This window comes from Mobula hypostoma, chromosome 4 (assembly GCF_963921235.1).
Source record: "Mobula hypostoma chromosome 4, sMobHyp1.1, whole genome shotgun sequence".
Lineage (NCBI taxonomy): Eukaryota > Metazoa > Chordata > Chondrichthyes > Myliobatiformes > Myliobatidae > Mobula > Mobula hypostoma.
In genome coordinates, this window is record NC_086100.1 from 84018493 (window position 1) to 84046387 (window position 27895).

The following is a 27895-nucleotide window of genomic DNA, read 5'->3' on the forward strand; positions in this document are numbered from 1 at the left end:
TACATGCATATTTATGCTCCTCTTGCTTAAATAACCTACTCCTAAACCTAGACCTGGCCACAACACATGGGCCCCATACTCAAGGGAAGATGTGCTGACTTTAGGGTCAAGAGAAGATTCATTAGGATGATCTCAGGATTTACAGGGCAGGAACAGAAAGGCAGAACAATGACTGAGTGGCTGAGGAACAGATGCAGCACCAGGGTTCCAAGTCCTTGGATGACTGGAACCTCTTCTTGGGCGCAGGTGACCTTCACAAAAGGGATGAACTGCACCTTAACTGGAGTTGCTGTCTGGGAGACTCACAGGGGCTACTTGACAGCTTTTAGTTTTTCAGCGGAATGGGAACCCAGAGCAGCACAGGAGAATGTGGAGGGATTGAGAGGAAGGTGGATGTCACGATCAGTGAGAACAGGTAGGAATAAGGTAATAGATACAATGGGACAGAAAGGTTGAAGTGTGTGTATTTTAACGCTAGGAGTATTATGGGTATGGGTGATGAACTTAGAACATAAATCAGCATGTGGAACTATGATGTTGTGGCAATAACAGAGGCTGAGTTGAGAGAGGGGCAGTAATGGATGCTTAACATTCCAGGGTTTAGATGTTTTCGTGAAGATAGAGAAGGAGGTAAAGGGGGAGGGGGGAGTTGCAAAATTAATCAAGGACAATATTGCAGCTCCATTTGCAGGGGACAGAATGGAGGGCTGATTCACTGAGTCCATATGGGTAGAAGTTAAAAATCAGAAAGATGCAATCATGCTGATGGGAATGTACTACACCACAACCATCTTCCCTCCCCCTGTAATAGGCAGATACGCAGGAAGATTAAGGAAAGGTGCTAAAACAACAGGGTTGCTGTCTGTTTAAGGAAAGGTACAAAAACCACAGGGTTGTTGTTTTGGGTGACTTTGACAGTCAACATGACTGCGCAGCTCAAGTTGCGTCTAACTTCAGTGAGATTTTCGATGAGGTAACAAAGATGATTGATGAAGGGGGTAAGGTGTTTGACTAGATCCCTCATGGGAGGCTTATCCAAAAGATTAAGATGCATAGAATCCATGGTAAATTAACAATTTGTTTTCAGAATTAACTTGCCCATAGAAGACAGAGAGTAATGGTAAATGGGATCTTATTCTGGCTGGAGGTCTGTATTATTGGTGTTCAGCAAAGATCCATAATGGAACCTCTGCTGCTTGTGATATATACTCATTGGCAACTTTATTAGGTACACCCGTATACCTCCTCATTAATGTAAATATCTACAATCATGTGGCAGCAACTCAACGTGTAAAAGCATGCAGATATGGTCAAGTGGTTCAGTCGTTTTTCAGGCCAAACAGAATAGGGAAGCAATGTGATTTAAGTGACTTTGACTGTGGACTGATTGTTGGTGCCAGAAGGGCTGGTTCAAGGATCTGCAAAACTGCTGATCTCCTGGGATTTTCACACACAGCAGTCTTGAAAGTTTAGAGAATGGTGCGAAAAAAAAAACAATCAAATGGGCATCATTTCTGTGGGTGAAAATGCCTTGCTAATAAGAGGTCGGAGAAAAACGACCAGACTGGTTCAAGCTGACAGGAAAGCGAAAGTAACTCAAGTAACCACCTGTTACAACAGAGGAGCATCTCTGAGCGCAAAACCCATTGCACCATGAAATGGATGGGCTATAGCATAAGAAAACTATGAACATACACTCCAGAGGTACCAAATAAAGTGGCCACTGATTGTACATAAATGATCTGGATAAAAGATTGGTGGGTTAGTAAGTTTGCTGATGATACAAAGCACGTGGTGCTGTCGATAGTGTTGAGGTTTGCCCATAGACACAGATCAGTCGAAGAAATAACAGACAGAGTTTAACGTGCCAAGCATGAAGTGTTGCACTTTCAGAGATCAAATGGAAAGATGGCAAGACCTTAACCATGTTGACATACAGAGGGATCTAGGAGTCTAAGTCTATCTCCCTGAAAGGGGCTAAACAGACAGAATAGAGGTAGAAAAGGCATACAGCATGCTTGCCTTCTATGTCGAGGAAGAGTCATGACATTCTATTGCAGCTTTATAAAACTCTAGTTGGGCTGTGTGTGGAGAATTGTAAACCGTTCTGCCAGCCCCAATTTAGGAAAGATGTCAAGGCTTTGGAGAGGGTGCAAAGGAGGTTTATCAGGATGCTGCCTGTATTAGTGGCTTTGTGCTGTAAAGAGATTTTAGACAAACTTGGGTTGTTTTCTCGGGAGTGGCGAAGGCTTAGGGGAGATCTGATAGAAGTTTATAAGATTATGAGAGGCATAGACAGACAACCAGTATATTTTTCCCACAGAGAGTTGTGGGTGCCTGGGGTGATGCGGAGGGAGATACAACAGGGGCTTTCAAGAGACTCGATAGGCACATGAAGGTGCAGGAAAAGGAAGGAAATGGACATTGTGTTGACAGAAAGGATTAGCTTAGTTGGATATTTGATGACTGTGCAGCAAAGGGCCAGTTCCTGCACTGTCCTGTTTTATGTTCTATACCCGTGCGGTGGCGTGGTGGCGTAGCCGTATGTGCACTACTCTACTGCGCCAGTCTGCGGTTGAAGTCTGCTGTTGCCTGTAAAGGGTTTGTTCATTCTCCCAGTGACCAGGTGCTCCAGTTTCTTCGCATGTTCGAAAAATACAGTTTGGGTTAGTGAGTTGTGGGCATGTTATGCTGGTGGCGGAAACATGGTGATACGTGCAGGCTGCCCAGCGCAATCCTCACTGATTTGATGTGACACAAACAGCACATTTCATTGTATGTTTCGATGTACATGCGATAAATAATGCTTAGTCTCCTGTTTTAATGTATGTGGTGCCTCAGGGCCTGTCCTCAATGTAACTCAGAAGGATGAAGGGGGATCTCGTTGAAACCGAAAGAACACTGAAAGATCGGGATACAGTGGATGTGGAGAAGGAATTTCCATTAGTTGGAGAGTGTACAATTTAAGGGCACAGCCTTGGAATAAAGTCACGTACCTATAGAAGAGAGAAGAGGAATTTCTTCATCCAGAGTGTGATAAAACTCTAGAATTTGTTGCCACAGAGGGCTATGGAGGCCAGGTTAATGGCTATATATTTAAGGTAGAGATTGATGGGGGACTAAGGGTTACAGGAAGAAGGCGGGAGAATGGAATTGAGAAAAAGATATCAGCCATGACTGAAAGGCAGAGAGGATTTGTTGGGCCAAATTGTCTAATTCTGCTACTAGATATTGTTTATGGAATATAATTTAAAAAAATCATAAACCCAGTGAACATATGCTCTGACATGCATGAGCATGACTCTGTCATTACTTAGTCATTCCTTGTTTGAAACAAACCTTATCAGAGCACGTGTTGTCGTCAGGTCCTCCTCCAATCACAAAGAGCTTACTGACACAGCTGACAACAGCTGGCGAGCTGACGGCTTCCTTAAGTGGCACAACCTCAATCCAGCGGTTGGAGAAAGAGTCGTAGCATTCCACACTGTTCAGTCGATTGTGGCCATCATAGCCGCCCACAGCGTAGACCTACAGCAGGATAGAGTAAAGGAAAACTGCTCGTCAATGGAGAATTTTACAGCGGTAACTCTCACCCATCGCCAAATGGCACTTCCAAATGAGGTTTGAAGTAAGAGTCCTAGTACTCAGTCTGGGCATGAAAGTTCAGTGGGTATTCCATTCTCAATAACAGATTATGAACGGCTACTTTTAGCATGGAAAATGTTGCAAGTCCTCAGAATATGGTTGGTTTTAGACTGGACACGGTAATGGACAATGTGTGTTAGTGCTGGGAAGTTTCCTGGCATTACTGGGGAGAAAGTAGCATATTAATACTGATGGAGAGGGAGTGAGTGACATTCTAGTCTGGCTTCTAATGCTATTGGGGAGCAGGTATTTGTTGTTATAATGCTGGGGAAGGAATACCTATACTGGTAACATTGGTAGGGGCAGTGTTCTAGTTCTGCTGGGGAGGGAGAGGTTGGAGCGCTGTAGTACTGCTGCAGGAACCAAGTGTTCCAGTAATGCCGGGTGTGTGTTCTGGCACTGTAGTCAAACAGGCTGGTGTTGTAGGACTGACAAGAAAAGTTCAGAGTCCAAAGGAAATTTATTATCAAAAAAAAATATAAGTAAGTGTGTGTGTGTGTGTGTGTGTGTGTTAACATATACTACCCTGATATTTATTTTCCTGTGGGCATATTGAAAAAATACAAAAACACAACTGAACCATTGAAAAGCTACGCACAAATATGAAAAAATAACCAATGTGCAAATGACAATAAATTGTGCACATATGAAAAAAAAGAAAACAAAATAAAAATAATGGATAAATAAATAATAAATATTGAGAACATGAGCTGTAGAGTCTTTGGAAGTGAGCCCACAGGTTGTGGAATCAGTTCAGTGTCGGGGCGAGTGAAGTTATTCACTTTGGTTCAGGAGCCTGGTAGTTGAGGACTATTAACTGTTCCTGAATCTGGTGGTGTAGGACCTAAAGCTCCTTACGTCCTTTCTGATGCAGTAGCGAGAAGGGAGCACGGTCTGGATTGTTGGGGGTGGGGGTGGGACTTGATGATGGATGCTGACTTCTCGCGATAGCGCTCCAAGTAGATGTGCTCATTGGTGAGGAGGGCTTTATCCATGATGGACTGGGCTATATCCACTACTTTTTGTAGCGTTTCCCATTCAAGAGCATTGGTGTATCCATACCAGGCAAACAGTCAAGATATTTTCCACTGTTCATCTATAGAAGTTTGTCAAAGTTTTAGATGACATCTTCCCGAACATTTAAAAAAAATCGTGGCACTGCCATTTCCTTCTCCTGCAGTCAATAATCAGCTCTTTGGTTTTGCTGACATTGAATGAGAAGTTGTTGTGGCACCACTCAGTCAGATTTTCAATCTCCCTCCTATTTGCTGATTCGTCACCATCTCTGATTTTGCCTACAAGTGGTGTCATCAGCAAACTTAAATATGGCATTGGAGCTGTACTTAGCCTCACAGTCATAAGTACAGAGTAAGTTGAGAAGGTGTAAAGCACACAGCCTTGTGGTGCACCTGTGCTGATGGGAGATTGTGGAGATGTTGTTACCAATCCGAACTGACTGGGGTCTGCAAATGTGGAAATCAAGGATCCAGTTGCACAAGGAAGTATTGAGGCCTAGACCTTGGAGCTTATGGATTAGTTTTGAGGGGGTGATAGAAGGAAATGTGTGTTATAACTGCTGGGATAGACTGGTGTTCTAGTACTGATGGGAAGGATACCTTTGTTCTGGTAGGGAGGGCCTATGTGTTCCAGTACTGCTGGAGAGAGCATGACTGTTCTTGTTCAGATGGGGAGGCTACGTGTGTCTAGTCCTGCTGGAGAGGGTGCGTTTGTTCCCATCCTTTTGGCAATGTTTGTTCTAGTGCAGCTGTGAAGTGTATTTATCTTCTAGAACAATTGAGGAGAGAATTTGTGTTCGGAATAGCTAGGAAGGGAATGCTGTTGTATACTTGGACACATTTTAGTACAGATGGGGTGGGGGGGGAATTTTCTGAGGTATTTGTTATTGAGGAAAGGGTCTTGCAGTATCATGGAGAGGGTTTTGTTCTAAAAACACAAATGATTTATTGCTTGTATCTTGGCAGTCTGCATCAGTGGGCTGTCTAGGCATAGATATCAAATAAGCACACCACACTGTCACAATTTAAATTACTGATCAAAGTCTTTGCCTGCTGGAAATATGAGCCGGTTAAATATTAAATCCTCACCAAGCTAACCACAAGAGATACCAGGAGCAGAATTAGGCCATTCAGCCCATTACATCTGCTCCTCAATTCCATCTTGGCTGACTTATTAACCCATTCAACCCTCATTCTCCTGCCTTCTCCCAGTAACCTTTGAGGTCCTGATTAATGAAGAAGTTATCAACCCCTGCCTTAAATATACCCAACAACTTGGCTGGTACAGCCATTTGCAGCAATGAATTCCACAGATTGACCACCCCCTGGCTAAGGAAATTCCAGTTCATTTCTGTTCTTGGGGAATCCTGCACGAGGACTCCCAAGTCCCTCTGCACCTCCTAAACAGGGGATTTTCTCCCTATTTAGAAAATAGTCCATACCTTTATGCTTTCTCCAAAGTGTATGACCGTGCACTTCCCTACATTATATTCCATCTGCGAATTCTCTGCCAATTCTCCCTTTCTATCTAAGTCCTTTTGCAGACACCTTGTTTCCTCAACAAGGCCTGCCCCTCCACCTATCTTTGTATGGTCCGCAAACTTGGCCAAAAAGTCATCAATTCCTTCATCCAAAGTGAAAGGAACCGTCCCAAACACTGACCCCTGTGGAAAACCACTAATCACAGGCAGCCAACCAAAACAAAAACCTTTTGTTCCCACTCTTTGCTTCCTACCCATCAGCCAATGCTCTAGCCATGCTAGTACCTTTCCCGTAACACCATGGGCTCTTACCTTGTTAAGCAGCCTCACGTTCAGTAACTTATCAAAGGCCTTCTGAAAGTTGAAATAAACAACATCCACTGACTCCCCTTTGTCTATCCTGCCTGTTATTTCCTCAAAGTGTTCCAACAGATTTGCCAGGCAAGATTTCCTCTTTAGAAAACCGTGCTAACTTTTGCCTATTTTATCATGTGCCTCCTAGTACCCCAAAACCTCATCCTTAATAATAGACTCCAACATCTTTCCAAGCGGTGAAGTCATACTAACTGGCCTATAATTCCCTTTCTTCTTCTTCCCCCCTCCCCCCCCCCAACTTCTTAAAGAGTGAAGTGACATTGGTGAGTTTCCAGTCCCTCGGAACCACTCCAGAATCTAGTGATTCCTGAAAGATCATTCCTAACACCTCCACAATCTCTTTGGCCACCTCTTTCAGAACCCTAGAATGTACACCATCTGGTCCAGATGACTTATCTACCTTTAGGCTTTTCAGCTTCCCAAACACCTTCCCTTTAGTAAGAGCAACTGCAGTCACTTCTGTCCCCTGGCACTCTCGCATTTCTGCCATCCTGCCCTCTCCAACCCTGACACGAAGCAACAATGTGTGCCATATCATCATGTTACTGGAATTTACAAGGTTTCAAATTTCCTAGAACTTGTACTAGGAAAACAAACATTCATCTCACTATTTCAATTTCAGGAACATCTACATTGCTAGGGTACCTAAAACTAGGGTACTGTATATTACGTCTTTCCAGTTACAAAATACCACTTAATACTACTGAGTTAGTACAAAGCTAAGTACTCTTATTTCTGTTTCCCAACCACCTTCCTGTTTTAACCAGTATACCGTATTATGCAAAAGTCAGGAACATAATCCAGAGAGATTCCTGCAAAGGAGTTCTGTGACTGAGAAGGCAGCTCTCCCACCATGACAACTATTTTCTTTTGTAATAACTAGTTTATTTGGCTGTACTTCTCTCGATTTTCATTTTTCATACGGTCGTACAGAGTTACAGTTCGGAAGCAGGCTCTTCAGCCAATCAAGTCCGGGCTGATTATCAAGCACCATAACCCACATTCCTATCAATTCCTTGTCGCACAGATTCTACTGTTCACAGCGGCAATGAAGAGTGGAAAATTAACCGACCAACCCTCACAGCTTTGGGATCTAAGAGGAAACTGGAGCACTCAGGGGAAAGGCTGAGAAGGTTTAGCATGTCACTGAACACTAACAAACGCCTGCAGACGCACTGTTGCAAGTGTCCTCACTGGTTACAGCATGGTCTGGTAGAGCAATTCAAACGTGTAGGAATGTAAAAAGCTGCAGAGAGTAGTGGAGTCAGCCCAATGTCACAGGCGCATCCTTCCCCACCATAAGCTTATACATCAAGAAGGCACAACTATCAATAATGATCCCCACCATGTGGACCTTGCATCTTCTTGTAGCAGGTGGTAACAGAAGTCCGAAGTCCCATACCACCAGGTTCAAGAACAGTTACTTCCTTTCAACCAATCGGTTCTTGAAATAACTGGCACAACCTTAACCACCTCAGTTTAGCAACACCACTTTGTATGACAATGGACCTTGTTTTTTGTATTCCAATTTTGTTTTTTCTTATAGAATTTTGTGTAATTTATAAGCCATTTATGATTTTCTTGTCAAACCTGAGTCTGTAATGCTTTATCCCTGTGATGCTGCTGCAATTACGTGTTTCATTGCACCTGTGCATAGTCCGTACACGCGTTTAACAATAACTGTTCAACTGGGATCTGATAAGGAGGTAAACCTCCCTCTATACTGTGCCTTCAAACACCCCAGTTCAGTGACAGCGGAAAGTTAACCTCATGCTGCCCCATCAAACACTCAGTTGTCTGCTCAGGTAAAACATGGGTTAGATGCAGAGAAATGTTCCTTACCTATGACCAAATTTTCAAAAATTATATTCTTGAGATTTCAGCAGGATAACTAAGACACTTGAACAAGAGATGCACTTGACCCCTTGAACTTGATCCACCTTTCAGTAAGATCATGGTTGATTCAATTTTAGCTTCAGAACCATTTCCCCATGCTCTCCACATACCTCTACTAGTTCAGATGTCTGTCAATTACCATCCTGGATATAATTACTGACTTCAGCTCCACAGACATCTAGGATAGAAGGTTTACCATTCTCTGAGAAGAAATTTCCCAACTCTTCTCCTAATGAAGTGGGCACTGCCTTATTCTGAACCATGGAGTAGCTCTAGATATAACTCCACTAGGAGAAGCAACCACTCTTATAACATCATGCCTGCAATGATAATAGGCCCAACTGGTTCAACTGTCCTTTATACATCCCAGTAATCAAACTAATTAAACCTCTCTACATTGTGTCTAATGCGAGGTCATCCTTTCTTAAGTACAGAGGTGAAAACAGGGTAAAACTTCTTTCTGCACGACGTCACACATTCTCTTTAAAAATAACGATGTTAGAAATCAGAAATACTCAGAAAGTAGGCAGCATTAATAGAAACAGAGAAAGTTTATACCTCAGGTTGAAGAACTTTCTACTGTTCTGAAACGTTAATTCTGTTTCTTTTCACAGACGCTGCCAAATAAAACAGGAAACTTGAGAGGGCATACGTTTAAGGTGAGAGGTGAGATTCAAAAGGGCTACCTCATCATGCAGAGGCTGGTGAACACAAGCACAAAGCCCGCCAGTGGAAGTGGTTGAGGCAAGTACAATAATAATATTTAGAAAACACTTGGGTAAGTACACGGATAGGACAGGTTTAGAGGGATATGGACCAAGTTCCAGCAAATGAGACTCGAATAGTGAGCACCATGGTCAACATGGATGAGTTGGGGAAAAGGATGCTGATTTATTCCCGTGTGTAGGTCAGGACGAAAGAAGCACGAAAGAGTTAAAAGTGAGGCAGAGATGGAGTGAGCAGCATATTATAAACACAAGACATTCTGCAGATGCTGGAAATCCAGAGTAACACAAGCAAAATGCTGGAGAAACTCAGCAAGTCTGTCAGCATCTATGGAAAGGAATAAACATTAGATAATTTGGGTTGAGACCTTTAATCAGTACAAGAAAGGAAGGGGCAAGAATCCAGAATAAGAAGGTGAGGGGAGGGGAAGGAATACAAGCTGGGAGGTGATAGGTGAAGCCAGGAGGGTGGGGGAGGTGGGGATGAAGTGAGAAGCTGGGAGGTGATAGGTGGAAAAGGTAAAAGGCTGAAGCATAAGGAATCTGATAAGAGAGTAGAGTGGACCATGGGAGAAAGGAAAGGAGGAGAGGCACCGGGGGGAGGCGATAAAAGAAGCCAGAGTGCGGAATAGAAGAGGGGGAAAATTACCAGAAGGTAGAGAATTCAATGTTCAGGCCATCAGGTTGGAGGCTACCAAGATAGAAATATAAGATGTTGCTCCTCCAACCTGAGAATGGCCTCCTAGTGGAATTAGAGGCCACAGACCGATATGTTGGAATGGAAATGGGAATTGGCCACTGGGAAATCCTGTTTGTTGCTGATGGAGAGAAGATGCCCAACAAAGTGGTCATCCAATCTACAATCATCAATGCAGAGGAGGCCATGTCAGGAGCGCCTGATACACCTGTAAGGACTACTTGAGGCCCTGAATGGAGATGAGCCAGGAGTGAATGAGCAGGTGTAGTACCTCTGCCACTTGCATAGATAAATGCCAGCACAGGAAGATTAGTGGGGAGAGACGAATGGACAAGGAATTCATGAAGAGAGCGATCCCGGTGGAAAGCAGAGAGTGGGGTGGGGTGGAGGAGGTAAAGGTGTATTTGGATCCCATTGAAGATGGTGAAAGATGCGGAGAATAACTTGATGAATGCCAAGGCTCATGGGGTGGTAGATAAGGACAAGAGGAACTCTATCCCTGTTGAAGTGTCAGGAATATGTGGTAAGGTCGCATGTCCAGGAAGTGGAGGAGATACAGGTGAGGGCAGCATCAATGGTGGAGGAAGGGAAACACCGTGCTTTGAAGAAGAACATCCCTGATGTTCTGGAAAATGTTAATGGTGTTAATAAACTCTCTGGATATAATAACGAGTGTACATTGAGGGAAAATCCTGCTTGTTTACTAATTGGCAGAAAACCTTTGTTTCACAACACAGATGATGATAAAGTTGACATGCTAATGTCATAGGTAGTTACATTCCTGAAACAGAAAATGTGGAAATTCTTAGAAGTTCCAGCATAATCTGTGGAGGAAAAGGTTAACTTCTATGTCAGTAACTAATCACCAGCTCTAATGAAAGATATTTGATGGATACTTTTTTGAAATCTATCATCATGTTAAAGCCACAGCAACCAGTTTGAACAAGTTGGTGCTTCATGTTTACAGATCCAATATCACTGAGATGACCTGGAATATTCCAGATGATTAGCACATTGTGAGTGGCTGATGTACTAGCCTATCAGAGAGCCCCTGGCGTTTCTGTTGCTAGGTGTTCGGTTACCCAGCCTTATTTGCTTTACCTGCCTCAGCCTGTTCATCCACCCAAAGAGCACAACAGTGTTTCCCGACACAGAGAAGCAGGCTTTCCTGGGAGGAGAATAACACAACAGTGGCAAAGGTAGGGGTGCTCAGTTTGGGACCATTGCTGTAGCTGTATAGCTCCAACACAACAATTTCCCAATATTAACCCTTGAATAACTATGATAATGGTGAGTCTTCTCCTCTTACAAAATGGCTGCCTTGCTTGATCTTTACTGGAGGTTTAGCCAATTTTTACAGTTGTCGTCTAATTTTGGTCCTCCTTACCATTGGATCAAAGCCTCATTCTGTGAAGCCTGTATGCTGGCTGGCTGGTGTACAATGGTTACCCCATGTTTAAAGAAACTTCCACTCCAGCCTTTGGAATTCTGGACCTGAAATGCCAGGATCCCTATTATAACACTGATGTACCTTAATTTCAGTCTTCACACACTGCTAGGGAACTCAAACACTCTGACATTGACATGTCTAATTATAAAGAACCTGGAGGGTGTATTCCGCTTTCTGGAGAAGACCCACCCACTTGACCTATTAATCAACTCCTTCTCCACCTGTTGAAGAGTTTGCATTTCACAGGTTGGCCTGAGTAGCTACCTCAGAACTTCATAGATGCAGAGTGAAAGAAAGTCATCCTCGGTCCTGAAGGAGAAAGTAGTGTTGCACATAGGCCAGTGGTGAAGTAGTTTAAGTAGATTGATCTGTGTGACAGCATTTGAAACTATAGAGCAATAAGGGGACATGTTGTCATCTTCTAGCAAGGCCAAAGTTAAAAACTAACATTTCTTCTTCCCTTCAACTGAAGTTAAGAACATCACTCTCCGTTCTCCTCCTCTATCTTCCTCCAAAATCCAATGCAGCAATTCACCAAGACTTTCACTGCAGCTCCTCTCAAATCCACAAACCTTACTGTCCAGAAGGTCAAAGGAAAAAAGATCTATGGGAAACCCAGTCCCTATAAGTTTGGCTCTGAGCCACACACCATCCTTACTTTTTGCAACATATATTTTCCCCTCTTGTCACTCGACTGAAGTCTTGGAACTTCCTACGAAAATAGCATAATGAGTACCTGCATCGTATGAACCACAATGGATCAAGATTTCACATCACTGCAGTCTTCCTAAGGGATACACATTGTGTCCAACTTGCCAGTGATACACTTGTGAAAATAGTTTTCTTAAACTAAATGACTCTGAAGAAACAACAGCAGGACAATAGCTGGAGTTAGATATAGTGAGCTTGTTTTCAGACATCAGAAACTCCTTTTGTAATGGTGTTCTTCCTAAAATATCTTTCACCACTTGACAAATGTTTGTCAAAATCCCATTCCTCTTCCATAACCAAAGGCTTAATCCACATGTATACCTTTTGTACTTTTGATCGTTTTCAAATAGCTGTGTGGATTCGAGCAGATGTCTATTCACACATGTACTTGTTAATCATAAACACAAGAGACTTTGCAGATACTGGAAATCTTATGCAGCACACACAAAATGTTGCAGGAACTCAGCAATTCAGGCAGCATGTATGGAGGGGAATTAACAGTGTTTGTTTTGGGCTGAGATGTGTTAATGCTGTTTCATTGCATGGGTGATGCACATTGTCCTCATTCACCAAGCTCAGGTTTCTACCACAGCATCCCCCAGATCCACAAACATCTGTCAAAGATCTCTACCATCTGAGTCATGCCACTACTATTTAGGCAAGAGGTTACAGAAGCTTGAAGTCCCACATCACGGGCTTCAAGAGCACCTACTTTCCTTCAACCATTTGGCTTTTGAACAAACCTACCCAACCCTAATCACACTACAATGGATTTTGTATTTTTGTTCTAATTGCACATAATTTATCTTTAAGTTATGCTTTTGTGTGAATGTTGCACATCTGATGCTATGCGCCAATAAAGTTGCTACAAGTAAGTTTAACATTGCACTTATATACTTGCACATATGGCAAAAAAACTCCACTTTGACTTTGAACCTTACTGCCTAGAATGACAAAGGCAACAGCTCTATTTTTAAAACCGCAAACACGAGGAATTCTGCAGATGCTGGAAATTCAAGCGACACACATCAAAGTTGCTGGTGAACGCAGCAGGCCAGGCAGCATCTCTAGGAAGAGGTACAGTCGACGTTTCGGGCCGAGACCCTTTGTCAGGACTAACTGAAAGAAGAGCTAGTAAGAGATTTCTTACTAGTCATATCTCTTACTAGCTCTTCTTTCAGTTAGTCCTGACGAAGGGTCTCGGCCCAAAACGTCGACTGTACCTCTTCCTAGAGATGCTGCCTGGCCTGCTGCGTTCACCAGCAACTTTTATGTGTGCAGCTCTATTTTTATATTACTGGATCGATTCATCAAAAGTAATGAAAGCCACAGCAATTGCTGTCATTTTTATAAGAAGGAACATGTTTCAAAGCATCCTGAAGAATTCAAACAAACGAGTACTTTTTTTGAACTGTTAGCCTACAGGAAAACATTTCAGCCAATTTCCACTTGAACTGAGCATGAAAAGAAGTAGCCAAAGAGTGTTCTTTGGTAATGTTGTTTGGGGGATAACCATTCAGTACATTAGAAGAACTCCTATGCCACTCTTTGAAATAGAGGTGGTGACAGGGTTCTAACATCCACCTGGATGAGTGGGTGGCCCTTACTTTAAAGTTTTGTCTGGGAGGTAACACAGTACAAGCTGAAATACTGACATGGATTTTTTTTCCTCAAGTCACTAGAGGGCAATGGAATCCACAATGTGCTGAAAATGAAATACAGCTGACATTTATGTATTGAAAAGTTTCCTAAGAAGCAGAGTATTGAGAATAGAATGGACTGTGACACAAAGAAGGACATAACTACAAAAAGTGACCTAAAAACTTGACCAAAAAGTTGAGAAGGAATCACAGGTAGACAGGTGAGGACACCACCATGAAATGGGGAAGGAGGTTGAATAAAAGAGAGGAACAAAGAACTGAGAGAGAGAGGAGATCACTGGAAGATCAAGAGAGACAGAGAACAAACTGAAGATCAAACATGTTCTGTGATGAGCTGTAGCACACTTGTATGTACACATTTCCACTTAGCCATCAAAGAAACTAAATGAGAGCTGTTGCAAATCAGGATTAATTAATTATTAGTCACTTCAACCTTATTTTCTTTGAACCATTTTGAACTTCATTTAATTAAAAAAGGCAAGTAACAGGAGTTTCTTTATTCCCTACTTAAATTTGAATGAAAAGCTATGGTTTGTTTAATACTTGCTTTTACCTTGCCAAGAAGGACAGCCATTTTGTGGCGCCACCTGCCTTTGTTTAAACAGGCCACTCGCATCCAGATGTTGAGCTGAGAGTTATACATCCACACATCACGGCTGTTGATCCTGCCACCTGTTAGAGACAAAGAGAAACTGGAGACCCGGCTGGAAATGGGTGCCGTGCAGTGTTTTTATAAGCTTTAGCGGAAATAGGCCTACATCAGACTTCTGCTGTGTCCACTGCAGAAACAGGGATACTATTTCAAAGAGAGAGGAAAAACATGAACAAAGAGCTGCTATCTTATGTTTAGGGATGAATTAGAACCACTGACTCACAAAAGAGTACTGGGAATTTTGAACCCTATGCCAGCAACCGGATTAGGATAAATGGCATCAAAGGATATGAAGGGAAAATGGTTTTAGTGTTCCTTAATGGGAAGGAGATTTAAACACCAATTGTGAACCCTGGACATAATGGTACAGACTACTTCATAAAGGAAAACCTAAACACCACTCTTCAACTTTCTATAATGCCTTATTTATATTTGCAAATGCACAATTTGTTGTCTTCTGCACTCTGGTTGATCTTTCATTGATCCTGTTATAGTTACTATTCTACAGATTTGCTGAGTATGCCCGCAGGAAAATGAAACTCAGGGTGGTATATGGTGACACATATGCAATTTGATAACAAAATTCACTTTGAACTTTGAAAAGCTTCAGTGGAGACTGCTCAGAAAGGGGATTAGGACAAATTTTAAGGGCTTGAAGAAAGTTTAATATATAAATCAGTAAATCGGCATCTTGAACATGCAGCCTGTTGCTTAGATCATGGGTATACCCATCCACCAATGTATCCGCAACAACTCTGCACTTCCATCCACCCATTAGTGGAACCTGCGCTGGCTGAGGTCTCCTATGTGACAGTTAAATTTCCAAACCCTTTAGCCATGATTATTTATAAGTTGACACGGCAGAAATTATTCAGGTCCACAACATTTTCCATCTACCAAGCACGGATTCACTCCTCTGGTTGCATAGTCGGGTACAGCAATCAGAGGCACTCCTATTGTGAGACTCTTGAGATCCCACAGTTCCAACTGTGGAGAGGGAGGAACAGGAGAAAGAAATTGGAAGAGCAAGGATGGAGAAGTCTGTGGAAGTGAGGGGCAGAAGCAATAAATGGGGAGAGAGAAAGAGAAGGAGAGAATGGCAGAGGTGTGAAGAGGAATAGCAGCAGTAAAGTACAAAGAAAGTGAAGGAAAGGCAAAGACAGCACAGGACAAAGAGACCATGTATGAAATCAAAGCACATTTTGAGGAAGGCATTGATAGAGGGGTAAAAAAAGGTTAGAAATGATAGGAAGTAGTTGACACTGCCATCAGTTCTTGCACAAAAACTGCTTCATATCTAAGAGGATAAATCATGAAAAAAATGATCATGGATTCTACTAAAATCTGTGGAGGCAGTCAATTATTCCACATTGTACTACCTTTAATTGTGTAGCTCTTTTCATTTACTCGAGTTCTGCGTTCTTGACACTCAGTACCAGACAGTCCCAGAGTGTGAGAGGACAATGTGTGACACTCAGTAATTATTGTAGTCTTGGGTTCCTTTACCTGTTACCAGGATGTCATTCCTCAAGGCGCATACTGCATACTCGGACTTGGTAAACTCTGGAAGTTTGGCCAGCGACCTCCACTCTCCAGTCCCTGGGTCGTAGCACTCTGTGTAAGGCAGATTGAAGCCTCCCACCCGCTCACAGCCTCCCACCACCACGATAACTTCAGAGTAACCTGTAGACCTAGAGGGAAGGAAAAGACAAAGAGGCTGACACATTGCAGTCAAACAACACAGACTAGAACAACAGGCCCTTTGGCTCATGATACTTGTGCTGAGCACAGTGCTAAATTAAAGTATCTCTCTTTCGCCTGCCCATGACCCCTCCATTCCCTGCATATTCACGTGTCTGTCTAAATACCACTGTTGTATCTCTCGGTAGCCTGTTCCAGCCATCTACCACTTTCAGTGTGAATAAAACCCTGCTTTGCATATCTCCTTTAAAGCTCCCCTCTTGCTTTAAGTGGACGTCCTTTAGCATTTGTGTCAACAAAAGAATACTACTAATTACCAACGGTTCTTATGGTGCATGTACCTGTACCATCTCTGCAAAGTGCTCAATGCACTCCAGTGTCAATAGTAATCTAGAGACGTTTTTGGAAAAGACAGCACTTGTCACAATTGACAATCATGAAAGCTGGGATTCTGAGTCTGGTTGAAATCTGGTTCTCTTCAGGGTGAATCTCAATGGCTTTACACCAACCTGTTGTGACAAATTATGGAATAAACTATCTCAAGACGTATAAAGCAACATACATCAAAGTTGCTGGTGAACGCAGCAGGCCAGGCAGCATCTATAGGAAGAGGCGCAGTCGACGTTTCAGGCCGAGACCCTTCGTCAGGACTAACTGAAGGAAGAGTGAGTAAGGGATTTGAAAGCTGGAGGGGGAGAGGGAGATGCAAAATGATAGGAGAAGACAGGAGGGGAGGGATGGAGCCGAGAGCTGGACAGGTGATAGGCAAAAGGGGATACGAGAGGATCATGGGACAGGAGGTCCGGGAAGAAAGACAAGGAGCGGGGGGGTGACCCAGAGGATGGGCAAGAGGTATATTCAGAGGGACAGAGGGAGAAAAAGGAGAGTGAGAGAAAGAATGTGTGCATTAAAAAGAGTAACAGATGGGGTACGAGGGGGAGGTAGGGCCTAGCGGAAGTTAGAGAAGTCAATGTTCATGCCATCAGGTTGGAGGCTACCCAGACGGAATATAAGGTGTTGTTCCTCCAACCTGAGTGTGGCTTCATCTTTACAGTAGAGGAGGCCGTGGATAGACATGTCAGAATGGGAATGGGATGTGGAATTAAAATGTGTGGCCACTGGGAGATCCTGCTTTCTCTGGCGGACAGAGCGTAGATGTTCAGCAAAGCGGTCTCCCAGTCTGCGTCGGGTCTCACCAATATATAAAAGGCCACATCGGGAGCACCGGACGCAGTATATCACCCCAGTCAACTCACAGGTGAAGTGATGCCTCACCTGGAAGGACTGTTTGGGGCCCTGAATGGTGGTAAGGGAGGAAGTGTAAGGGCATGTGTAGCACTTGTTCCGCTTACACGGATAAGTGCCAGGAGGGAGATCAGTGGGGAGGGATGGGGGGACGAATGGACAAGGGAGTTGTGTAGGGAGCGATCCCTGCGGAATGCAGAGAAAGGCGGGGAGGGAAAGATATGCTTAGTGGTGGGATCCCGTTGGAGGTGGCGGAAGTTACGGAGAATAATATGTTGGACCCGGAGGCTGGTGGGGTGGTAGGTGAGGACCAGGGGAACCCTATTCCTAGTGGGGTGGTGGGAGGATGGAGTGAGAGCAGATGTACGTGAAATGGGGGAGATGCGTTTAAGAGCAGAGTTGATAGTGGAGGAAGGTCTAACTGGGTCTACCTCAGGGCACCTGTCAGCTAGCTCCCTATAATAAAAACCCTTTAGCCAATGGAATTGCTTTCCATACAGGGAGGCCACCTAGGTTATTTCTCCATGGCCAAGTCTCAACCCAACTGACTATTTACAGAGTAGTGATAACCTTGGGATACTTTTAAAAGTGTTGGGGTTCATTTACCCCCCTCACCTGCGAGGTCTAGTCCGTGGTGACATCATCTCATTACCAAGTACATGGTATCTCCTGGCCTCGTGGAGGAGTTGGTAGCATTCAGGAGAATTCTGGATCAGCTGATCTCCTTCCACCGTCTGCACAAAGTAATTGGGGTGTAATAAGGGGAGCCTGACATGGGTCAGCACCTCCTTCATCATGGGCCTCCTCTGGTCCATGTCATGATAGACCCAACGCATCACTGACTCGTATACCGTCTCTTCCTTGCTGACCACCAGGTCATCACTTGAGACGTAGTCAATCAGCTCATCTTTCTCCAGCCCCAGGAACTCCTCGTGTTGAGCAACCTCCGAGAACATCTGCAGGCAAAAGCCTTTGCACTTGGAGTTCAGAGACTTCAGGGAGTGTGTGTCGGCAAACTTCTGGATGCCCAGGCAGTTGCAGGGATCAAGCTGCTCCTCCAAGAATTTGGCACATGCTTCTCGGATGGCATTTATCTGGAAGAGGTTAGAAGTTTCAAAGAGATACTGTACATTGTCTGGGGTGATTCTTACCCTCCCTGTGTAGACATATTGCAGGAATTGGTCCATGGCTTCGGCAAATATACCATTAATCTCCACCAGCATCTCCCTGCTCTCACGGTGATCGTTGCAGAACATGGCTCTGAAGTAGCTACTGCAGGAGGAGAGGATGGCGCGGTGGCAGGGGAACTCTCGGCCCTCCACACAGATAACCACATCAGTGAATAGTCTGCTGTTCCGAAATTCATTCAACATCTCCAGGATGCTCTCGGCATGGGATGAGCCTGAGGAGAAGTCATAAACCTCTTGACCAGCCAAGGGCTTCTGTTCAATCTCAAAGACTTTGCGTTTGGTGATGGGTGAGTCATGGTAGTGGTTGTCATCCCTGCTAATGCGTCGGCCCAAGATCAACACCATGTCTTTATCCGACCACTTTCTGTAGCAAGGAGCTCCTACGTGTTCCTGGATCAGAAGAGCAAATTCAGTTACAAATTTAATTAATGATCTACTTATTATTCTTCTTCAAATGTCTACCATGTACTGAATACAGAGGCAATGTTATCAGAAGCAAAAGACTAATAGTAATTGAGTTCTGACCTTGTACAATGGTCTTGTGATATGCTACTCCGGAGGGAGATTCATTAGAGAGAGCCAGATAAAGCCATTCGCTTATCAAATGTCTCCACTAAGCTCGGAGTCTACTTGTTACATTAATGTGTCTGTAATTCAGTCTAGTCAGCCATAGGTAGTAGTGTACTCATAGACAGGGGTAATTAAGCTTATAGGACTTGAGGACCTGAGTTATTGGGATGGGTTGAATCGGTTAGGATTTTACTCCCTAGAGCGTAGGAGAACGAGGGGAGAAATTAAGAGGGATATGGATAGGGTAAATGCAAGCAGGCTTTTTCCACTGAGGTTGGGTGAATCTAGAACTAGAGGTCATGGGTTAAAGTTGAAAGCTGAAATGTTTAAGGGGGACATGGGGGAACAACTTCTTCACTCAGAGGGTGATGAGAGTGTGGAACGAGCTGCCAGCAGAAGAGGTGGGTTTGAGTTTGATTTCCACATTTAACAGGAATTTGGACAGGTACGTGGATGTGAGGGATATGGAAGGTAGGTCGACGGGACTAGGCAGAATAATAGCTCAGCACGGACTAAGTAGGCTGAGGGCCTGTTTCTGTGCTGTAGTGCTCTATGACTCTGTAGAGAATTGTTGGCCAATGACCATACTTTTTGGACACTGCAGCCATTTTTTCCTTCTATGTAAGTCACCAAGACTTATTTCAACATTGTTGTTTACTTCACATTATATCAAAGATAAACAAGGATAGGAAATAAATAATTTAGCATACACTGCCTGAGAAGTGATGGAGGCAAGAACTATCACATTTAGAAAACATCTGGACAAGCACTAGAATTGCCGAGGCATAGTGGACTATAGACCAATGCTGATATGTAGGATTGGTACCTGTTCGTCAGCATTTATGTGGTGGGTGAAAGGGCCCGTTTCTGTGCTATAAGACTCGGTGATAATTTTTAAATGGGCTCGGGAAGTGAGAGATGCACAACTGTTTGAAATTTGCAGGACAAATTGGGAAAACAAATCAGGCTCTCAGCTTTGTTATCTGAAAGCTCTATGTATAAACCAGTATTCAAGCTTCAGCCGGGGTACTGTGTTCAGTTCCAGACTCCACAATTTGCAAAAGTCCTGGTCTTGGTGAAAAGATTTACCAGAATAGTATGACAGAAATGAGTAGGTTGGCATTTTTCTGAATGCCCAGGCAACTTCAGGGATCCAACCGTTCATCTGAGAGCTTGGCATACACCAAGGGATGACTGATTCCAATTGTGTACAGGCTATCCCCCAATAATGAATGGGTTTCTTTTTATAGATGTCCTTAAGTCAATTTTATCCATGGCAGAGAATGTAGCCAATGGTTACTCGATATGGTGAGCACATCTCCAAACGATTGCACTGAATGGTATCAAAACACATACCAATAAGAACAATAACTAAAGCATAAGGGGGGGAAGGGAGACAGAGGGGCAAGGAGAGGGGGGATGGGGGTGAGGGAGGGGGAGGGGGATGGGGAAGGGGGAATGGGGAGGGAGAAGTGGATGGGGAGGGTGAGAATGGAAGGGGAAGGGAGAAGGACAGAAGTGGGGTAGGGAAAAAGGGGGAAAGGGGAGCAGTTCTGTCGCTCATAGGAATGAACTTTTGTATGTATGTCAGACTTGTATATTAAATAATATTATAACAGCTGAATATTATGTCCATAATACTGATGTATAGATGGTGTTTGTGCCCCAGGGATGGCCTGTACAGGAACAGAATTCCTAGAATTGTTGTTCTCTTTTGAACAGAAGAGTTAAAAGGGATATTCAAGATCATAAACAATTTTGATAAGAAAGAGAAACAGCTTTGAAGTGGAGGGAGGGTGGCACTTAAATTACCCTTATTTGCAAAATATAGCTAAGTGGCTGAGTAGAAATAAAGTCAGGACGCGGACGGGCTTTGTTCGGGAATAAGTTGCACATCCATGGGGAATGAGTGCAGGGGCAATGGAACTGATAGGATGGTTACTCGGGCCATCGTGATCTAATGGGGTTTATAGCCCCCTTCTATGCAATGTTAGTAAAGGCCAACAAGCAAGCACTTAAGATACCTCATGAAAAAAAGTTATGAACAGATGTGACTGATTGTGTCAGGAATAGGGGAAAGTACAGTACTATGCAAAAATTGTAGGTGTGTATGTACAGTATATATATAAAATGCTTCAATTTGCACAATACCGTATTTCAGTTAAAGTAGGAAGGTGAATGGGAAACAGAAATAAGAATACCTAGCTTTGTATTAGCTCAGTAGTATTAAGTGTTATTTGGTAACTGGAAGGACATAATATACAGCACTGTGCAAAAGTCTTACATTTTCACATGGTTTCTGATGGGCAGAGCCCTGATCTCGACATCATTGAGGCTGTCTGCGATAACCTAGGGAGAAAGAAACAAACGGGACAGCAGAAGTCTGCAGAACTGTGCCAAGTTCTCCAGGATGCTTGGAACAAACTACTAGCCAATTTTTCTAATAAAGTTGCATAACAGCAGACCTACGAGAATTGATACAGTTTTATTTGGTCACACCAAATATTGATTTATTTTTCTTTTAACTGTTTACTGCTCTTTATAGTGTTTTTTGATATTTAAAAACTTTTCATTATTTTGAAAGCATCTCGTTTTACAGAATGTGCCTGAGACTTTTGTAAAATATTGAATGTATATAGATAGATAGGTCAATATTCTGGAATATATTTTATTATCTGTTAATTTGTGGTAATATTGCTTCATATGTGTGCATACATATACGCCGTTAACTTTTCGCGGGTTTATCATGACTAAAGTTCATTTGTTACCAAAGGGGAAAATAACGCACCTCACAAAACTGGAAACTATTGCACAACCTTAAAAACAACAAATTCGAAGTGAAACTCCTCGCCTTTGTAACTAATGTCCTTGATTACACGGATGCGACTTTCAATTCCGGGTGCAATTGATCGGTAACGATCGCTTTCGTTGCTTCAGTTAAACTGGCTGTAACGAAAGGAAGGTGCACGGATTTCCTTGTCGATTGGCATTGCTCCAAATTCACAAATGCATCTGGATCAAAACAGTCGTGGATCACGTGGCAAATGCACGCAACATACACGGAACTACAAGTGATAACGCAGCAACACGGCGCACAAACGCAAATACAGAACGGCATAGAGACGCAGGCTGCACTGCGTCGACATCAGCTGAAGTTTACATAAATGGATGTGCAGTCCTGTATGTTGAACTGGCCCCACTGTTCACCAGTCAGAGGAAGTGACTTAAGACATCCATCTACCTCGATTAACAGGACCGGGAGGGCAAAGGGAGAAAGGTTTCAAAAACTTTCTCTACATTCATCGTTAATCATGCGTCAGTTTTACAGTTGCAGTGCGGCTCAACATTCGCACCCTTATAACAGTAAAATTTAACAAAAGTTTTATTTCCTCTAATGTTGATATCCTTCAACTCCACCTGTCAACAAGAACATATTCCGAAAAAAAAATTCAAGATTTCGAGCTCCTCAACTCTCAGCCTCTCTGTCAGGCCAGAAAACCACGGGATTCCTGAAACGTGTCGTAAACTGCGATTTTGGCCAACGCCAGGCTGGATCAGCTGTCTGTGACTCCGTGGAGCTCAAATCAGCAAAGAGGATAAAATACATTAAATCCGCCCGGAAAGCAGCGTGAAATGGTAAACACAGAGCTGTTTAGTTCACCGTGCGCCCTCTCCTGATCATTCCTTAAAAGTCAAAGGCAAATCACACTCGCTATAATTACGAGGTTAAACACATTAATTTCACTTCTTTAGAGGAATCCAATTACAATAGAGTTGTGCTTTGGAGGATTTTTACTCGCCACATAGACTTACCGCCCGAGGATTGCACCTATTTTACTGTATTCCGACTGTTCCTGGAGTCAATGTAAACAAAGCCCTCTCCTGATCACATGGAAGAACAATAACAGTCCGCGTCAGCACCATCTTTTATTTCCCCAATAGCTTGCTCTGACACTGATTGAGCTCTAAACGGAATTGCATAAGCAATGCTTTCTGCGAGGCTCTGTTCAAGACTGAATATAAATAATTCCCCCCCCCACACACGTACACATATCATCGCACCGATATCAATCCAAACACGGTTACAATTATTAATTAGCCATCAGCAAACAAGTTAATCTTATGTCTGTTTGCTACCAGAATTTATTTTCGGGTTTTGGAAAGAAACACGAAAATTTTGTTTAAGCACAAAACTTCCACTGACTCAAACTAATCAATGTACAAAATCTCCCGTTTGTGTTCAGTCACTTATAGCCGTTCCACGTTTAAAATCTGCAAGTTAAAAAAAAAGTTCTTACTGCTTAAGAACGACGACCTCGTTCAGAAACGACTCTTCCCAACAAAGATTAATTTTCTGGTTAACTTCTTCTTGTCTGTTGATTTCTTGAGCTGGAGGATTTGATTCCAATTCAAGATGGTACCACAGCACAATTTTCTTTTTTTTTGACACCGTTGTGGTGTATTTGTTGTTATTAAAAAATAAGAGCCACTTTTACTGAGTGTCCTTCTCCCATTGCCTGTTACTCTGAATCTAAACAAAGAGCGACAACATCAGCACCTACCCATTGCATCAGCGCCGGGTTTAGCCGCATGCCGGGAAATGTAGTCTTTAAATATAGACTCCGGCTCCGACCCGACTCCGCCCACACGACTTGAGCGAACCACTGACAGCAATTCCCAAATAAATCCCAAACCCAGATGCAGCCAAGTTATTCTACTAGCAAGTGTTCGATAAGCAAACACAGAGGCAAGGCTATGAGAAATCTAGCGTCAGAGACTAAGAAGTGGAGTGAGCTCTTCAGCTTTCCTGGTTTACAGTAGCAAAAAGGCAAAAAACAAAGTCTTCGGGACTCCAGCGGTTTCAGCGATTATCTATGAAAAGATCTTTAAAGCGCCTAATACCCTTTCTGTGCCAATCATAAAATGTTGAATCCCGCATAGAAGGTAGAAAAAGATGGTTGTGTAAATAGGGCTAGAGAAAGAAAAACAATGACGACCGTTAAATTTTCTGAACTGAGCCCATATTCTCAGAGTATGTCTAATAAGAGGATTAACAATTAGTCCAGGCAAATGACAAGGAAGTGCGGATCCGAGAAGTGTGGAAATGAAAAGATCCTTAGTAGAGTTCAACTCCATTGCATCAGGGAAGGAGGGAGTTACCTGGACGCTGTTTCAGGAAGTAGTGGCACCCATTGGATTAACTACTTCAAGCTCGGTGTATAGTCAGGGACAAGAGGGTGTGACTGCCAGTGAGGCAGGTAGGAGGAACAAAGAGGTGGTGCTAGAGGAGCCTCAGTCCTTGCGCTTGCCCAACAAGTCTGAAATTGATGCTCCCCATGAGGATGAGCGTGGGGGCTATAGAAAGGGACAGTGACACTGCACTCCAGGGAGCCATTCAAGAGGGGTGAAGAGAAGAGGAATGTAGTTGTAATAGGGGATGGTGTTGTCAGGGGAATAGATACATTTATCTGTCGCTAGGATCGAGTCGACTGCACCTCTTCCTACAGATGCTGCTTGGCCTGCTGCGTTCACCAGCAACTTTGATGTGTGTTTCAGGACATCTTGACTGATTTGAAAAGGGATTTGGAGTGGGAGGGGAAAGATCAAGTTGTTGTGGTCCATGTGGGTACCAATGATGTAGGAAGAAGAAGGAGAGAAGCTCTGCTGTGGAAATTTGAGCAGACAGGGACTCAACTAACATGCAGAACAAAGAAGGTGATAATCTCTGAGCCACATGCAAATTGGCAAAGGGTTAAGATAAAGGGACAGAATAAGCTCAGAAAGCTATCTGCATGTCTGAAAGATTGGTGTGTGTGTGTGTGTGGGGGGGGGGGTTGAATTCATAGGACATTGGCACCAGAATTGGGGAAGAATGGAGCTGTTTCAATGAGACAGGCTCCACCTGAGCCATGCTCGGACCAGGGTCCTGATGAATCGCATAACTAAGGGAATGGATAAGGCTTTAAACTAAATATTAGGGGGTACGTTCAACAACTTGGAAAAGTAAAGATGAGTTAAAAGGGAAAGAGAGTGCAGGAGAGGTTATGTAAATCTCCAGAATAAAGAAAAAAAGACAAAAAGTTTAGAAATGAATAAGAATTTAACTTCCAATAATATGGATACAAAATTGAAAAGGGTGAAGAAAGCAGGACTGAGGGTGTTTTACTGAATGCATGCAGTATATGAACTAAGGTAGAAGATCTTGCAGCACAGTTAGAAATTTGCAGATGTTGTTGGCATCACTGAATTTGTAGAGTGTCTATGAGAGGGCTTTTTAGAGCAGCTTCTGGTTCAGCCCACTAGCAAGAAGGCAATTCTGGACTGGGTGTTGTGTAATGGACCAGATTTGGTTAGGGAGCTTAAAGTAAAGCAACCCCAAGGGGGCAGTGATCATAATATGAGAGAATTCACCCTGCAGAGGGAGAGGGATAAGCTAAAATCAGATGTATCAGTATTACCGTGGAGTAAAGGAACCTACAGAAGCGTGAGAGAGTAGCTGGCTAAAGTTGATTGGAAGGGAACATTTAACAGGGATGAGGGCAGAGCAGCAAAGACTGGATTTTCTGGGAGTCATTTGAGAGGCACATCATCAGTTCAACTCAAAGAAGAAGCATCATAGAAGGATAAGGCAATCGTGGCTGACAAGGCAAGACAAATACAGCATAAAAATAAATGAGAGGGCATACAATATAGCAAAACAACTATACTGGGAAGCTAGAAGATTGGGAAGCCTTTAAAAGCCAACAGAAGGCAACTAAAAAGCCATAAGGATGGAAAAAATGAAATATGAAGGCAAGCTAGACAATAATATAAAAGGGATGCCTGATATCTTTTCAGATATATAAAGAGTAAAAGAGAGATGGGAGCGGATATCAGACAGCTGGAGAGGTAGCTATGGGGGACAATGAAGTGCTGACTAACTCAATAAGTATTTTGCATCAGTCTTCACTGTGGAAAACACATTTCAGTATGCCAGAAATTCAAGAATGTCATCACTATTACTAAGGAGAAGTTGTTTAGGAAACTGAAAGGTCTGAAGGCAGATAAGTCACTTAGACCAGATGGACTACACACAAGGGTTCTGAAAAAGGAAGTTGAAGAGATTGTGGAAGCACTAGGATTAATCATTCAAGAACCACTACATTTTAAAATGGTTCTGGAAGACTGAAAATTTACAAACAGTACTCAATTCTTTAAGAAGAGAAGGAAGCAAAATGCAAAACATTATAGGCGTTAGCCTGGGTGGCTGGGAAAATGTTGGAGTGTATTATGAATGTTGAGGTTTTGGGATTTTTGAAGGTACATGATAAAATAGGCCAAAGTCAGCATAGTTTCCTTAAGGGAAAATCTTGCCTGAAAAATCTGTTCGAATTCTTTGACTAAGTAACAAGCAGGATAGACAAAGGAGAATCTGTGGATGTTGCTTACTTAGATTTTCAGAAGGCCATTAAAAAGCTGCCACACATGAGGTTGCTTAACATGATAAGGGCCCATGATATTACTGCAGTGGTCCCCAACCTCTGGGCCGCGGACCAATACCGGGCCATGAAGAATGCAGGGGTGCAGCGGTAGCCGGAACACACCCAACACATCTTTAAGGAAAAAGCCAAAATAAACAAGCTAATTAATTAGGTGCCACCCGGCACGTAAATGTTGGCCCAGATCAGAGGCAACTGCCGATTGCGTCGCCTCTGATCTGGGCCAACATTTACGTGCCGGGCAGCACCTAATTAATTAGTTTGTTTATTTTGGCTTTTTTCTTAAAGATGTGCTGGGTGAGTTCCGGCTACCGCTGCACCACTTCATTCTTGCGGCAATGTATCGGTCTGCGGCATGAAGGTTGGGAACCACCATATTACTGGAAATATACTGGCGTGGATAGAAAATTGGCTGACTGACAGGAAGCAAAGAGTGGGAATAAGGGGGTCCTTTTCTGGTTGGCTGCCAGTGATTAGTGGTGTTCTGCATGTGTTGATGTTGAGGCTGGTTCTATTCATGCCATACTTCAATAATCGAGGAGATAGAAATGATGGCTTTGTTTGCGGATGATACAAAGGTACGTGGAGTGGCCGACACTGTTGAAGAAGCAGGGAATCTGCAGAAGGACTTGGACAGATTAGGAGAATGGGCAAAGAATGGCAGATGGAGTGCGGTGTGGGGAAATGTATGGTCATGCACTTTGCTAGAAGGAATGAGAGCATGGACTATCTTAATCTGAAGCAAATTCAGAAATCAGAGGTGCAAAGGGACTTGGGAATCCTACTGCAGCAATCCCTAACTGTTAACTTGCAGGTTAAATAAGTGGTAAGAAAGACAAATGCAATGTTAGCATTCATTTCAAGAGGACTCAGATATAAAGGCAAGGATGTAATGCTGAGGCTTTATAAGGCACGGACCAGACCACAGTTGGAGTACTGTCAGCACTTCTGGGCCTCTTGTCTAAGAAAGGGTGTGCTTGTGTTGGAGAGGGTCTAGTGAGGGTTCACTAGAGTGATGCTGGAAATAAAAGGGTTAACATATGAAGAGCTTTGATGGCTTGGGTGAGGTGCGGGGAGGGGAATCTCACTGAAATTTATTGAATACTTAAAAGGCTAGATAGAGTGAACGTTGAGAGGACATTTCCAATTGTGTGGGAGTCGATAAATCAGGGCACAGACTCAGAGTACAAAGAAGTTACTTTAGAAGAGAGATGGGGAGGAATTTCTATAGCCAGAAAGTGGTGAATTTGTTTCCAAGTCATTGGGTATATTTAAAGCAGAGGTTGCTAGGTTCTGGATTAATAAGGGCATCAAATTTCATCACGAGAAATCAAGAGAATAAGATTGAGATTGATAATAAATCAGCCATGATTGAATAATGGAGAAGCCTTGATGGGCCAAA

At 43.2% G+C, this 27895-nt stretch overlaps 1 protein-coding gene across 3 annotated transcripts in view; it reads right to left on the reverse strand.

Annotated features, from left to right (window-relative positions):
- The window catches only part of klhl24a (kelch-like family member 24a), a 35244-nt gene extending 11132 nt beyond the window's left edge, over positions 1-24112 (reverse strand). The window contains exons 1-6 of one of the 3 annotated variants that reach the window (XM_063046074.1): positions 23314-24112; positions 21300-21364; positions 17871-18835; positions 15816-16000; positions 14211-14329; positions 3340-3528 (exon numbers count right to left, since the gene is read on the reverse strand). In XM_063046074.1, the coding sequence (XP_062902144.1) occupies positions 3340-3528; positions 14211-14329; positions 15816-16000; positions 17871-18790 (1413 nt within the window). In that variant the 5' untranslated portion in view covers positions 18791-18835; positions 21300-21364; positions 23314-24112. Of the gene's footprint in view, positions 1-3339; positions 3529-14210; positions 14330-15815; positions 16001-17870; positions 18836-21299; positions 21365-21803; positions 22745-23313 lie in introns of those variants that run through there. The other 2 variants (XM_063046073.1, XM_063046075.1) reach the window with 2 other exon arrangements.
- Between the last annotated feature and the right edge of the window lie 3783 nt (positions 24113-27895).